Here is a 13,042-nt window from a genome sequence, read left to right as displayed (position 1 = left end):
ACCCATTCAAGATCAATAAGACAGGTTAGATTGCAACTCCCATCAACAAAAATATTGCTTTGATCGAGGTCTGTGAATGCAAAGACGAACGGCCCCTGCGAGAATTATTGGTCAAAGAATGATGACATAACCGTTCGCATTGTTGCCGGAGCGGCCACTTGATAGGAGTAGTCAACTGTATTGTTGATCGTGTTGGGCGGATGTTGAATGCGGCTGTCACGAGAACCCAGCATGTCCATCACATAGTCGGTGATAGTTAAAATATGTACGATCTCGCAATATATATGTCGGGATTTCCTGATTCTCGAAGTCCTGAACCTCAATCGAAGGTTGTCAGTTTGCGAGCTCTAAAGCCCCACTATTATCAATGGTAAAGAATCCGATCTAAGCCAAACGTATCCGGGCGACACTTGAAAGAATTCGCGATAAGCCACATTTCGCCTTTGGCCTCTTCAGCAAATCTCGATAAGCATATAGGCAGAGCTGATACGCCGATTTTTATCGATCATTAAGTCCCTACCTTGATGGGACGTATCGAGAAGGATTTGGACGATGGAGCCATGATAGCAGTCAAAGTCGTAAGATCTGAAGCCATCGTTTGACGCATGATCGATTTTCAAGGTGGATAAACTAGATGCTACGGTTAGCTGAAGTTGCTGTTCACTGACGATAGATCCCATACTGTTTCCTCAGCGAACATTGCAAAGCCATAAAAATGATGAATTGGAAGACCTGAGCAATTTTTTGAAGCCATGCATAGGCGCCTGCCTCGCATCTGACTTTCTCGTCACCATTTCCAGGTCTCAACTCACGATACGGCGAATGAAGTCTCAGCATAACGCGAGTCCCGAGCTCTTTTCTTTTTCCAATTGTTGATGGTGACTGGGATACAAACATTGAAGCTGCCATACTGCCAGTCTTCCATTTTTACCACACGACACATGTCAGGAGAGGTGAGATTAAGACGACAAGCAATAATAGCTTTCATCCAATCGCGTCATCCTTCAAGCATCGTGAAATGTCTGTGCCAGAGATGAGTAACTCGAGCGCAAGGGGACGGCTGGCGGAGACCCTGGAAGGTCACGTGAGCATCACACCACGGGCACCTGCTCAGGCGTTCGGCAGCGATTTTCACCGCCGCTATCTGGACACTCACGAACGAGACCAAACGAGGGCAAAAACGAAAAAAGCAAAAAGAAGGAAAGGAAGAAGAAAAAAAAAATTTTTTTTTTTTTTTCGGGGTTCTCCTCTCTTTTCTCAATTCAGAACTCGACCGGGCTTGGAGGACAATGACTCCAAGTTTCGTCTTTCCCAGGTCAAAATCGACTTTCGTGCATGTGTCGCTGACACCACGGTCAAATGAAGAGACAGTTTCGTCTTCAAAAATCCATTCCAAGGCTGAAGATGTATCCTCTACTCTCCGTCCGCTGCAGGCGTTCTGGGGTTGAACGCCTGGCTCGTGTGTTCTTCTTGCCCGTGTTGCACTAATTGCGTAGAGTCCAAGAAAATACGAGAAATGTCGGGTAGCGACGCGTGAATTACAACTGGTTCCTTCGTGCACGGTGGGCAAATGGGTCGTTGCCCACAGATGGAGTTTGACGAGTCAAATATCGGACAAGAGGCTCAGCCAGCAAGGCTAGCCACGATGTCGACGGTAATCGGCTGGCTGTGACCTGTCCAGCGCCATTTGTGACATCAAGGTACGAGATGTCGCCCACTGAAAGCATTTTTCCATCTCCATTCTGGATTTCCACATTCTCTCACAGTAACTCTGGCCTAGAATTCATTTGAATAATGTATTTTTTGCACATGTAATTGATTATATTCCCTGGATCCACTCTTTCAGACTTCAAGCGATCGGGTTCTTTGTTCCAACTTAAAGCTGTCAACGACTCACATCAAACTTTGCCGTTTCCGGCCTCCCTTCAACTCCAAGGCCAGGCAGTGATTAAGGCTGCCCATGCGATACATGATTGCGCTTTTGGGGTGCAGACAGGAATTCCCGGCGCAGGTTTCTTAGCTATGAGCGATTAATCCGGAAATTCAGCTGTGGTTCACCCTCTCGTGCTCGGGCCATTGAGTACGAGGATACTCGGGGCCAGGCTTCTATAGAAAAGTGAAGCATTCGTTGTTGGATTGAGATATATGTCCCTAGGCCAAACCTACCGATTTCCCTCTTTGAGGGATATTCCTGATATACCCTTTACTTCCTGTCTTTGAGTGGACCTAAATTTTGGAGATTTTATTGCGTTTTTCGAACCAGGAGACTTCTCTTCATTGATCCCTCTTTGCCTTTGTATTATTCTAGGAGCTGGTCCCAGAGGGGAAGTACACGGTCCCTCTTTATTCACGTTGACTTCTGAAGTTGGGATCAATCTTGCGTCGACGCAGAAAAGTGGTATGGAGTTCTATCGATCATCTGAGGAACTAGACCCATCATCAGGCAGTGCAAAGGCTTACGCCTCGGCATCATATGAAGACCACCTTTCGCATCGCGAGCTTTCGTTCGTGACATCTCACAGGGAGCCTCTAAGTGCCGCGGAGCGTGCACGTAGGAATATAAATGCAAAACTTGCAAATCCACTGGCGGGTTTTAGCCATGCTGCCTTAAGAGGCAGAGGGGAACGATACGCCCGGAAACACCAGATTGGAGATGAGGAAGATATACGAGCATTTGCAATGGGTGCTGTTTTGGCTCAGGATCCGAAACAGTATGAAAATATGGAAGGATTAACGGAGGAAGAACTGGAGGTTCTCCGACATGAATTCACGCATAAATGGTCGCAGCCGAAATTGCTGTATCTGGTTATTGTGCTCTGTTCAGTATCCGCAGCGGTCCAGGGAATGGGTACGTCCGAAGATTTTCTGTTTCTAAATATCTTCTGAGTATCGATATTTTCGAGTTAAATACTAACAGTCAGACAGATGAATCCGTAGTTAATGGGGCCCAAATATTCTACAAGGCGCAGTTTGGTATCAACGACGATGATTATCGTTCGACATGGCTATCAGGACTCACCAACTCCGCTCCTTACCTTTGCTGTGCCCTTATCGGTTGCTGGCTTACTGTTCCATTCAACCACGTATTCGGCCGCCGTGGAACAATTTTTATCACCTGCTGCTTCTCTGCCATTACCTGCTTTTGGCAAGGATTTGTTAATACCTGGTGGCACATGTTTGTCGCCCGATTCGCGCTGGGATTCGGAATCGGACCCAAGTCCGCAACAGTGCCCATATATGCTGCTGAGACCACTCCACCTGCAATTCGTGGCGCTTTAGTCATGCAATGGCAGATGTGGACCGCATTCGGTATCATGCTTGGTTATGCTTCGGATATCATTTTCTTCAAAGTTCCCGACCCACCCGGTGTAGTTGGCCTAGGATGGCGATTAATGATGGGCTCCGCAATGTTTCCAGCAGTATTGGTCTGTCTCGTGGTATTTCTTTGCCCAGAGTCACCCCGCTGGTATATTTCAAAGGATGCCCATCACAAAGCATACATGTCTATGTGTCGTTTGAGGTTCAATAAAATCCAAGCTGCGCGAGACTTATTCTATATGCACACTCTGCTAGAGGCGGAGTCGACGATGAAATTGGGCCAGCCAAAAATAGTAGAGCTTATCACTGTGCCACGAAACCGGCGAGCAATGCTTGCTTCAGAAATTGTCATGTTCATGCAGCAGGTAAATCCCCTGCGCACCTAAGCCTTTTTCAAATCCAAACGCTCATGATTGTTAGTTCTGCGGTGTCAATGTCATCGCTTACTACTCCTCTGAAGTCTTCCTCGAAGCTGGCTTTTCCCAGATTTCGGCCCTTGCGGCATCTCTGGGATTCGGCATGATAAATTGGCTATTTGCGATTCCGGCCGTTTACACAATCGATACCTTTGGTCGTCGCAATTTACTGCTACTCACCTTTCCGCTGATGGGGATATTCCTCCTCTTAACAGGATTTTCATTCTGGATACCTTCCGATACAGCCCCCCGAGCTCGTCTAGGCTGCGTGGCGTTGGGAATATACCTTTTCGGAATCGTATATTCACCCGGTGAAGGTCCCGTCCCGTTTACATATTCCGCAGAAGCATACCCGCTGTATGTCCGTGCGTATGGCATGGCCCTCGCCACATCAACGACATGGTTCTTTAACTGGATGCTTGCGATCACCTGGCCTAGTCTCGTCCGCGCATTCTCCCCGCAGGGCGCATTTAGTTGGTACGCCGGATGGAACATTATAGGCTTCGTTCTGATTCTGTTATTTTTACCGGAGACAAAGGGCAAGACGCTTGAAGAGCTGGACCAAGTGTTTTCTGTTCCCACACACTTGCACGCCAAATGGGCATTGAAGCATCTTGTCAGTGTCTTCAGGAGGTATATACTTTTCCAAAAGTATGTGAAGGTCGAAGAATTTGGAAAGGAGCAAGAGAATCAAGCGAGAGGAATGAGCATGAGCACTGTTGAGCGGAGACTTGACAGCGAATGACAAAGGCGATGTCTCATTGTCTCACTAGGACGTAGTTTATTGGAATGACATTTGGGTGAATGAATGATGTATCTATGTGATGCCGAATAGACCGAATTTCATGATTTATGGTGAGACAAGAGCGATAGGTGGTCTGTGCTCAAGGATATTTCTCATGTGCTATGCATGAGAGAGGGGAAGATGGCAACACCAAGGCTATAAGACTTTGACGGAATCAGACAATGGATTTCGCACTGTGGATGGAGCAAGGAGCTACTTCGAATCTAAAGGCGTCATTAGGCATCAAACTCAGGTCTTGGGTTTGAATCTTTGTAATATTCTCCCGCCTAGGAGTCAATATCATTCCTAAAGCTAGAGATATATAAATCTAATAACGTTTTAAGGTGCTTGGATTGCCATCTTTATCCCTTGAAACGTGGATATATTCAAGGTCCGATCGAGAACAGTTTTTCAACGCTACATGCACAAACGAACGAGGCAATCATCTCGATCGAAACCGGGATGCAGCAAAAGGTCATACTGGTCTAATTAAATAATGTGAAATAACGATTCTAGCGACTAGTTAGCATTCAGTCCGAGGAATAGACGACTGGAAACAATTTTGGAATCCAAAATTAATGTTATCAGAAGGAAGGCAACATTTTTTTATCCACATTATCTGTTTCGGAACAGGTCTGTGTAAAAGGTGTTTCATCACGGAAGGCAAGCAAATGAGGAGTCCGAAGATAGTAGGACGCATACTTACAATTTATTCAAGCACCACGATCATGGGTATAGACATCTTCGGCATATCTAACCACCAGGTGCTACAAAAAAATTGTTAATACGTTTCTGTTTGGGATCGTATGCTGCGCTTCCGATCCCACTTCCGGTGCGTCTTAGATTCTGAAGATGCTGTCGACAATTGACTGTGTGAACCGTTATCTTCAGGGTAATGGCTGAAAGGCTATCGGTCACCCGGGCACCCTGAGCTGAATGCGACCTTGCTTCTGAGTTTTCAGGAGGGCTGTTACAGGATATGTGCCTGGCAATGCCGCCTGCGGCCTTCAATATATCCAGTTCCATATAGCCTGTGTTAGACCAACCAGGCCGTCGAGCTTGAGCTTGAACAGTTGCGCTATATACAAGGTGATCGTGTTGACACAGTGTCGTCAAAGTCTCCCAGAGCACTGAGAGCACGATCCCATGCGAAACAATAGCGACAACCTCGGTAGTCTCTAGATCAGCATAAAGAAGGGGAAGTAGGAAGTCATCACGGAACTGATTCGCTCGTGCAGCCATAGAAGCTACGGACTCTGGCTCCTTGTGATCCAAACCAAGCGTCGGGGGTAATGTGGACCTAGCGACGGTAGAAGTCCGCCAGGATTCACCCTCCAAAGAGCCAAAGTCCTTCTCCATAAGAACTGGTAACAGAATTGGTTGCAATGATGAGGCATTCGGCTCTTTGCACAACCCCTCGGCGGTCAGTCGAGCACGCTGAAGGGGGGAGGCGAAGACCCGGGTGAACTGAACACCCTGAGCTCGAAAGTGCCGAGCAAGCCGTTCGATCTGGAGCATGCCATGATTTGTCAAAGCAGAATCGGTCACGCCAGCACTGATGGAGAGAAAGAGTGAGTAAAGAGGATCAGGTGGGTGGAATTGACTTGATGAGCAACGTCGAATCCGTACTAAACCTGGGCCACATTGTGCTCACTCTCAGCGTGTCGTATGAGATATACGCGCATCCTGAGCAAATGGACGCATAGTGGAAAAGGATCGGATAACGAAGGGGAGGTAGATGAAATCTCGGGAGAGATTTTGGCGAGGATTTTAAACGGAAGAGAGGGAAAGCAGCATTTTTTTCTGAGAGAAGGCCGGTTTTAAGCTCGCTGTCGACTAGCGCCTTGGCATTTGGTTCACGCACACGCTACGGAGTACTCCATAACCGTGGGCGATGACCGCGGTGAGCTTTTTTTTTTTTCGGTTCAACAGCCCACTTCCATTGTCTAGTGGGTGAGGCCTGGTGGTTGGGAAATGAAAGGTGGCTCCACGGTTGTCTTCTCATGGAGACACGAATTGTATATTTGCACCAAAGCAGTAGTTAACTAAGTCTCTATGGAGTGAACAACCAAAAATCTATCAAACCAGCGAAACGAACTCAACTCCCAGATAACTACCTTATCGATGAACCATTCTGAACACCCGTGTTTATAAAGCATGTGTAAAATAAATACATATTGTCCATCACCAGCAGGTCCTGCGAGGAAGGCAGTATACTCCTGAAGGAACCCCAGCATAAGCAGGTAGAGTTTATTGAAGCTCTGCACTTGTTTTGGGATTGTAATATGGCGGATACTTCAGCTGAGATTTGCATCCCATGCTGGACCAAGGTAGATTGCGACGACTGTCTCTCACCCAAATCTGTAAGCCCAACTAGCCTGTAGGGGACTAAACAATCATGCATAACTGTTGATAGGACCGTCGACTCGCTGCGATGAGCTTAAGGAGTAAAATCATCGGGAATTATTGACGCATAACCCACCTTATCTTTCAAACTAAGTGATGCACCATTGTCTTGGGCGGAAGGATACACTTAATACAGTGAGAGCGTTTTCTCTGTATCAAAGATAACAGAGCAGCTTCTGTTCATAGTGGATCTCCTTGGTGTTATAGGGACAACGATGCAATTTGCAATTGTGAACACTTGAGCCACTTGTGTTCTCCAAAGCTTGTGTATAGGTATATCTTTTGGAGCGGATAGCATCTACCTTGCTTCACTCTGGTGAAGCTAACAAAGTCACACTCTTGTCTCATTCGAGGAGCTTCGGTCGATCAACTGACATCTAATATCAAGGCTCAGACCTATTTCGAGTGCTTAACCCAGAAAGCAGTGCGCTCAGGTATAGATTCCCGGTTCCAGAACTTTGCAACCCGGCTTAACTAACACTCTAGAAGGGCACATCTCCATGGTATGGATAAAAGCCAGAGCATTTCAAATTATGGAATAAATTCAGCGTGCTAACCTTCTCTCATACGAAGATGTCTTACACGACAGAGCAGCTGAATGCTGCACTTGCCCTTATTTGTTGTGAAAAGCAAGTGCAGAACACACTGTCTCGGAGCGCGAATCACAGCCAGCATCGATGATGATGAAAGCGGAGACTTCGGTCCTGAGTTGGCAAAAGCATGGCGCAAAAGGAAGCGAGCAGTGGCCGAGCCCCGCGAAATGCCACAAAAGAAAACCAAGGCCAGAAATGAGAAGGAATTGGATAGTTCGTCTCATAAATGCACTAGTGGCCCAGACCGGAAGGCCAAACTGCCCTCCTCGAGAAATAGAATGTAGACTTTTTGGTTTATGTTGGTATTGGAAAAAAAAATTGACAGAGAGGAGTGCTGTGGGAATCACTGATGATGATATCTGTTGTGGATGTTATTCTTGGTCTGAATGCTCTTTTTGCATGGACAGTTGCAATGAAATATGGGCAAGCCGCTCCATTGATTTTACGGATTCTCCCATTGCAAATGGATCAAAACTGTGCCACTGGTGTCATGACATCACCTACATCCTCCTCCGACTTGGACAGCTTGATAGGAAAGGAAACACTGAGATCAGAGATGGCCATACTTGACGTGGAAAAAAGCCGAGCAAATAGAATGTGTCTTAGTTGCACACAAAAGTGTGTGAGAGCCATTGAGGGTATACATGAGCAGGGTTTGACCTTCAGAAGGCATTTGAGACACGCTTTCTGGTTGTTGAGGAAGACCAGTGTATCAAAAGAAACCTTTGGTGTGCTATATGTATCAGTCCTGCATTCTATCAATGTGGCAAACAGCATGCAACTGGGTGTAGAGCACACATGATCAAGGTCTCGGAGGCTGTGGCCTTCAACCGTGTGGCAGATCATGGATGTAACATCTCAATATTAATTGAGGTGGTAACCAGAGAGATGATTCTTCTCCCTGAAGGTGAGCTCTATCGAAGAGTTAGTATGAACGTGTAACGAGATAAAAGATGTGCCGAGATGAGGTTCCCGAATTTACCTGCTGGGCTTGACACTAGGGTAAAGATGGTGTTTGCTCTCCATTCTCTTCCATCCTCATCTTGATTGTGATAGCCTTTTCTATTCAGTTATCGTGTCTCGCAGCCAAATGTACTCCGTACTGACGAGGTGATTTGTCTTGCCGCTTTTACAATGTGCTTATTAACAAGCCTTAAGTAAAGCTTCGATCGCCCTCGGAACATGTCCCGCTCTCTCTGCGATAATTTGGAAGGGGGAGGACCTAATCAAGTGTTTTTGCGCGTGCGATTAATCTCTTTTCTCCTATTAGTGGTTTATTCCTTTCTGTTGGGAAATCTTCACTGGTTCCTGGATAATACGGAGTGCAAAGCGCTTAAAAGCTCTACCTCCATAGTCGGCCATAGCAGCTTGCTTCCTCCTCTCTTTCCTTGTTCGAAGGGATTGCCAGGCCTGATAGGCAGATATAATACTCCTATCCAGTGCCTAGCCCTCGCATTCGGTGCGCTGTGACCTGTCTTTCCCTCAAACTATTTGAGTGCGAGGAAGTCAGTGGCCTGTGGGAGATATCGCCCACCATGGCATCCGGGTGGTCGGGGCGCCGACAGTCTGTCTATAAGATCTTTGGGGCAACAGTAAGTTTTTGCTTTCATCTTCTTCGTTCATCACGCAAGTGTTCCTTATCGTTTTCTTGTCGAATTCTTTCCCCTTAGTTCCTTGCAACATTTCAGAATCCCGCCCTTGAATGCTTCTTCGTCCTCAAAGAATTGTCTGCACTGTTTCATTTGGGCTGCCTTCCCGAATCTTCCGGTTCGGGACGAGGGGGAAAAAAAAAATTCGTGCTGCTGGAGCTGCATAATGACACGGATTGTTCCGAATTGTGGATGTGATGCCGGACTCGTCGCCTATGGACCGGTGCTATTTTTGCCCCTTGCAGTGGCAACATAAAGGCGGTTAAAAGCCTCGGGTTGTCGGACAACGCCTCTCGAAACAACTGCAAAGGCGACTTGCATTTATCATACCACAACTGGGGCCTAATTAACATAACCCGATCATATTTTGCGGGCCCATAAGTCAACCTCATGACCCTGCGGCCGAAAATGGACGTCCCCATCTTGCAAGTGACGTGTGAAGGTGAAAAGCCAATTTTATCATCATAGCTCCACATATAACCCGGGGCTCCGCTAGTGATCGGAAATCCACGAGGGCTGGCCGAGGAGAATCCGGCACATGATACTTTTCGTTGGAAGAGCTCGTGTGCCCCTGCTCATGGAAAGTTTTTAAATGATATCCCGGGTGGACGTTCCTGTGTTTGATCTCAATGATGGATATCGCATCTGCGGGTGAAATGTACACCGTTGAGCAATTCACCTTCATCGTCTGTCGCGATCTCAAACGATAAACAGCCACCGATTTTGGTTGGCTAAACCGCGCCATATGAGCAACCACCAAATCTGGAAACGAAACCTTCAACCTCTGAAAACACAGACGTTTTCCACTCGCCTTCATCATCTCTCCCACTGCAGCGACCGGCTTCCGAAGAGTGACTGTTCCTTGTTTTTAACTGATTCTCCAGTGGCTCCTCCCGTTAACATCATCTCTGGGAGTGGTGATATTCAGACTCAGTGTTGCCCTATTGCACTGCTCAAGTGCTGGCACTTAGATACTTGAATATCTGCTTATGCCCAGTCGAGACAGGCAAGAAGACTTCGGTGTTTCGTGGAACATAGCCAGCTTGATAAAGGAGGTCAAAGCAAGCGCCTCACAGCAGACGACTAAGCAACTGCACAGCCGTGAATATCAAGCCCCTCTAGCAGTGAATGACGAGGGAAGAGGCAAACTCCCCTCCTTAACAACAATGCGATTAAAATCTGCTGTAAATTCTCCATCCCCTTCTCAGCTTTTGTTTTTCTTGCTTTCTTTAAAAGCAGCATGAACATCACTGTCTTTATTGTTGCTGTTTGCATTTCGTCCTTCAATCCTCCAATTATTCCTGCTTTATTTTGAAATCTCATACCTACTTTGCATATCTTCATTTTCCTGTTGTCTTCTTTGACTCTACTCAAACATCATGGAGCCTGTCACTGAACACCAAATCACGACGTTCTTCATGTACTACAACCATACAACAGAGGTCCGGCCTGCTACTAAGCAGGCCATTCTTCCGGTTACATATGCTAATGGATGCATCCAGGATGATGATAACAAAATTTGTGTTGTTATGGTGGGACTTCCTGCGAGAGGAAAGTCGTTAATTGCAGGCAAAGGTATGTAGGTTCGTGTATGTTTTCTATGTGAACTATTGTTTGTTAGTGAAGGATAGCAGTTACCAGCTCATTCCACAGATTTTTATTAAAAAAAAAGAAAAGAAAAGAAAAATATGTGGGCTAACATCTTCATTAGCATTGCGATACCTCTCATGGATTGGAATCCCTGCAAAGATTTTCAACGTCGGGCAATATAGGCGCCAGGATACCCCACGGCCATCGGCGTCTTTCTTCGACAACTCGAACCCGGATGGAGAGAGACTCAGGCGTGCGGCGGCTGAAGCTGCAGTCAAGGATATGTTGAACTGGTTTGCAACTACAGACGGCCAAGTTGCAATTCTCGATGCCACAAACTCTACCAAGGAACGTAGAGAATGGATTTATAACACCTGTCGTCTTGCGGGTATCGCGCCATTGTTCGTCGAATCAAGATGCGATGACCATGATCTGATTATGAATAACATCCGTGAAGTCAAGACTACTTCTCCGGATTACTTTGGACAAGACCCCGAGGAGGCTGCGAAAGATTTTATGAATCGCATCCGTAACTACGAGAAGGTCTATCAAACAATTGGACCCGACGAGGATCACTATGCTTATGTTAAGTTAATTAACGTAAGCACGCAAGTTATCATCAATCGAATTCGCGACTATCTATCTAGCCGTCTCGTCTATTATATTCAAAACCTCCACATTCGCCCTCGTTCAATCTGGTTGTCACGGGTGAGTGATTCAAGCCTCTATCCTTAAATCTCATTTCGATGATAACCCTGCTGATATCATTACCTATAACAGCATGGGGAATCCGAATTCAATCTCACTGGGAAAATAGGCGGGGATGCAAATCTCTCTCCTCGCGGCGAGCAATACGCACTCGCTTTGCCTGACCTCCTCCGTGAGTCCGGAATTCCTAAAGGAGCCAAGCTTACAGTTTGGACTTCCACTCTAAAGCGCACAAACCAAACCGCGCGTCACCTTGTTAAAGAGATGGGCTACCACAAGCTAGAGTGGAAGGCTCTCGATGAGCTTGACTCCGGTGTATGCGACGGTCTTACTTACGAGGAGATTCAGTCCCGCTACCCTGAAGACTTTGCAGCGCGTGACGAGGACAAGTACAACTATCGGTATCGCGGAGGCGAATCGTATCGCGATGTTGTCATTCGACTTGAACCGATCATCATGGAGCTCGAGAGAAGCGAAAATGTCATCATCGTGACACACCAAGCCGTCCTCCGCTGCATCTATGCGTACTTCCTGAACATGTCGCAGGAACAAAGCCCATGGATGGAGGTTCCTTTGCATACGCTTATAAAGCTCACTCCTCGTGCTTACGGGACTGAGGAACAGCGAATTAAAGCTAACATTCCGGCGGTTTCAACTTGGCGTGGCAAAGGCAGCGAGGCCAAGCACCAAACTCCCGGCGAATCGGAAGTTCAAGCCTTGCTCTCCTCTCAGCAGGAAATACCCATCGGCAAGACATCTTCTGCGAACGCTACTACTTCTATCGTTGTAGCTAATAATACCGGCCTTACCGATCTTCAACCTGCTACTAGTGACGACCGTGTCCCTGACGCGGAGGTACCGGATCCGGTGGACCGCAATAGTACAACTGCTTAAAAATCATTCCAGCGTTAACAGCCCTACTGAGCCACTGACTGCCACGGAGGCCGATTTGAATGAAGCTCCTTAGCTGGATGCCGCCTCCAGTACTGGTCTCCTTTTTATTTCGTGTTTATTTGCTTGTTTGCCACAATATCTCTTAAAGGACTCAAGAGTTCCGTCTTCCAGAATAAAATTCTATGTTATGAGAGCAAGGCGCATTTGTGGGAATGCGGCAAGGACGGTGACAGGAAAAAAGTTCGCTGGGATAGGGTGTTAGTTTAGGGATCTTTTATGGACCAACAGTAACTAATGAATGCTCCTTAGGTGGGAACAAAGTGGAAAGGTGCAGTTTGGATTTTAAGGGTTACTTCTAATGGGCTTAGCGAAATCAATATTCTCCTTACTCTCCTCATGTCCTATATACTGTCCGCTTCCGTAGGTCGAAGAAATGTGGAAAGTCGTGTGGACACTAACGCAATTCCCAAGCGAGCCGATCACCCAACCGAACCGATCACCTCAATTTACATACAAATTTCAACTTTTTAATGCTCTATATCTCAACAACACTGTTAGATATAGGCTTAAAATCTTATGCTTACAGTATACTCCATACAACAATGTGATGGTTAGCTAGCGGCCGAACATGGCAGATTTTGCTGCCATTTTTTGGCACCTGCTAACCACTGACCCTTGATCATC

The 13,042-nt window shown here is 46.7% G+C and overlaps 6 protein-coding genes across 6 annotated transcripts; 3 read left to right on the top strand and 3 right to left on the bottom strand.

Annotated features, from left to right (window-relative positions):
* Positions 1 to 452: 452 nt before the first annotated feature.
* Positions 453 to 909, bottom strand: D8B26_000203 (uncharacterized protein; the record flags this gene model as incomplete). Its single annotated transcript, XM_066123148.1, has 2 exons — positions 453 to 630; positions 683 to 909. The coding sequence occupies 2 exons, from the start codon at positions 907 to 909 to the stop codon at positions 453 to 455; spliced, it is 405 nt and encodes a 134-aa protein (XP_065979220.1).
* Positions 910 to 1,018: 109 nt separating this feature from the next.
* On the top strand, positions 1,019 to 1,363 carry D8B26_000202 (uncharacterized protein; the record flags this gene model as incomplete). Its single annotated transcript, XM_066123147.1, has 1 exon — positions 1,019 to 1,363. The coding sequence occupies one exon, from the start codon at positions 1,019 to 1,021 to the stop codon at positions 1,361 to 1,363; it is 345 nt and encodes a 114-aa protein (XP_065979219.1).
* Positions 1,364 to 2,400: 1,037 nt separating this feature from the next.
* Positions 2,401 to 4,674, top strand: D8B26_000201 (uncharacterized protein; the record flags this gene model as incomplete). Its single annotated transcript, XM_003067593.2, has 3 exons — positions 2,401 to 2,848; positions 2,926 to 3,683; positions 3,739 to 4,674. 3 exons carry the CDS (start codon positions 2,401 to 2,403, stop codon positions 4,477 to 4,479), a joined length of 1,947 nt encoding a protein of 648 aa, XP_003067639.2. The 3' UTR covers positions 4,480 to 4,674.
* On the bottom strand, positions 3,737 to 6,286 carry D8B26_000200 (uncharacterized protein). The gene is made up of 3 exons (XM_003067594.2): positions 6,148 to 6,286; positions 5,225 to 6,073; positions 3,737 to 5,030 (listed from the first exon to the last, which is right to left on the bottom strand). Exons 1-2 carry the CDS (start codon positions 6,201 to 6,203, stop codon positions 5,272 to 5,274), a joined length of 858 nt encoding a protein of 285 aa, XP_003067640.2. The 5' UTR covers positions 6,204 to 6,286; the 3' UTR covers positions 3,737 to 5,030; positions 5,225 to 5,271.
* Positions 6,287 to 7,881: 1,595 nt separating this feature from the next.
* D8B26_000199 (uncharacterized protein) lies at positions 7,882 to 8,433 on the bottom strand. The gene is made up of 2 exons (XM_066123146.1): positions 8,316 to 8,433; positions 7,882 to 8,240 (listed from the first exon to the last, which is right to left on the bottom strand). Exons 1-2 carry the CDS (start codon positions 8,361 to 8,363, stop codon positions 7,986 to 7,988), a joined length of 303 nt encoding a protein of 100 aa, XP_065979218.1. The 5' UTR covers positions 8,364 to 8,433; the 3' UTR covers positions 7,882 to 7,985.
* Positions 8,434 to 8,499: 66 nt separating this feature from the next.
* FBP26 (Fructose-2,6-bisphosphatase) lies at positions 8,500 to 12,755 on the top strand. Its single transcript, XM_003067595.2, has 4 exons — positions 8,500 to 9,109; positions 10,669 to 10,741; positions 10,878 to 11,464; positions 11,537 to 12,755. Exons 1-4 carry the CDS (start codon positions 9,053 to 9,055, stop codon positions 12,356 to 12,358), a joined length of 1,539 nt encoding a protein of 512 aa, XP_003067641.2. The 5' UTR covers positions 8,500 to 9,052; the 3' UTR covers positions 12,359 to 12,755.
* The last annotated feature ends 287 nt before the right edge of the window (positions 12,756 to 13,042 follow it).

This window comes from Coccidioides posadasii, chromosome 1, assembly GCF_018416015.2.
Source record: "Coccidioides posadasii str. Silveira chromosome 1, complete sequence".
Classification (NCBI taxonomy): domain Eukaryota; kingdom Fungi; phylum Ascomycota; class Eurotiomycetes; order Onygenales; family Onygenaceae; genus Coccidioides; species Coccidioides posadasii.
This window is presented reverse-complemented; position numbering and strand designations above follow the sequence as displayed.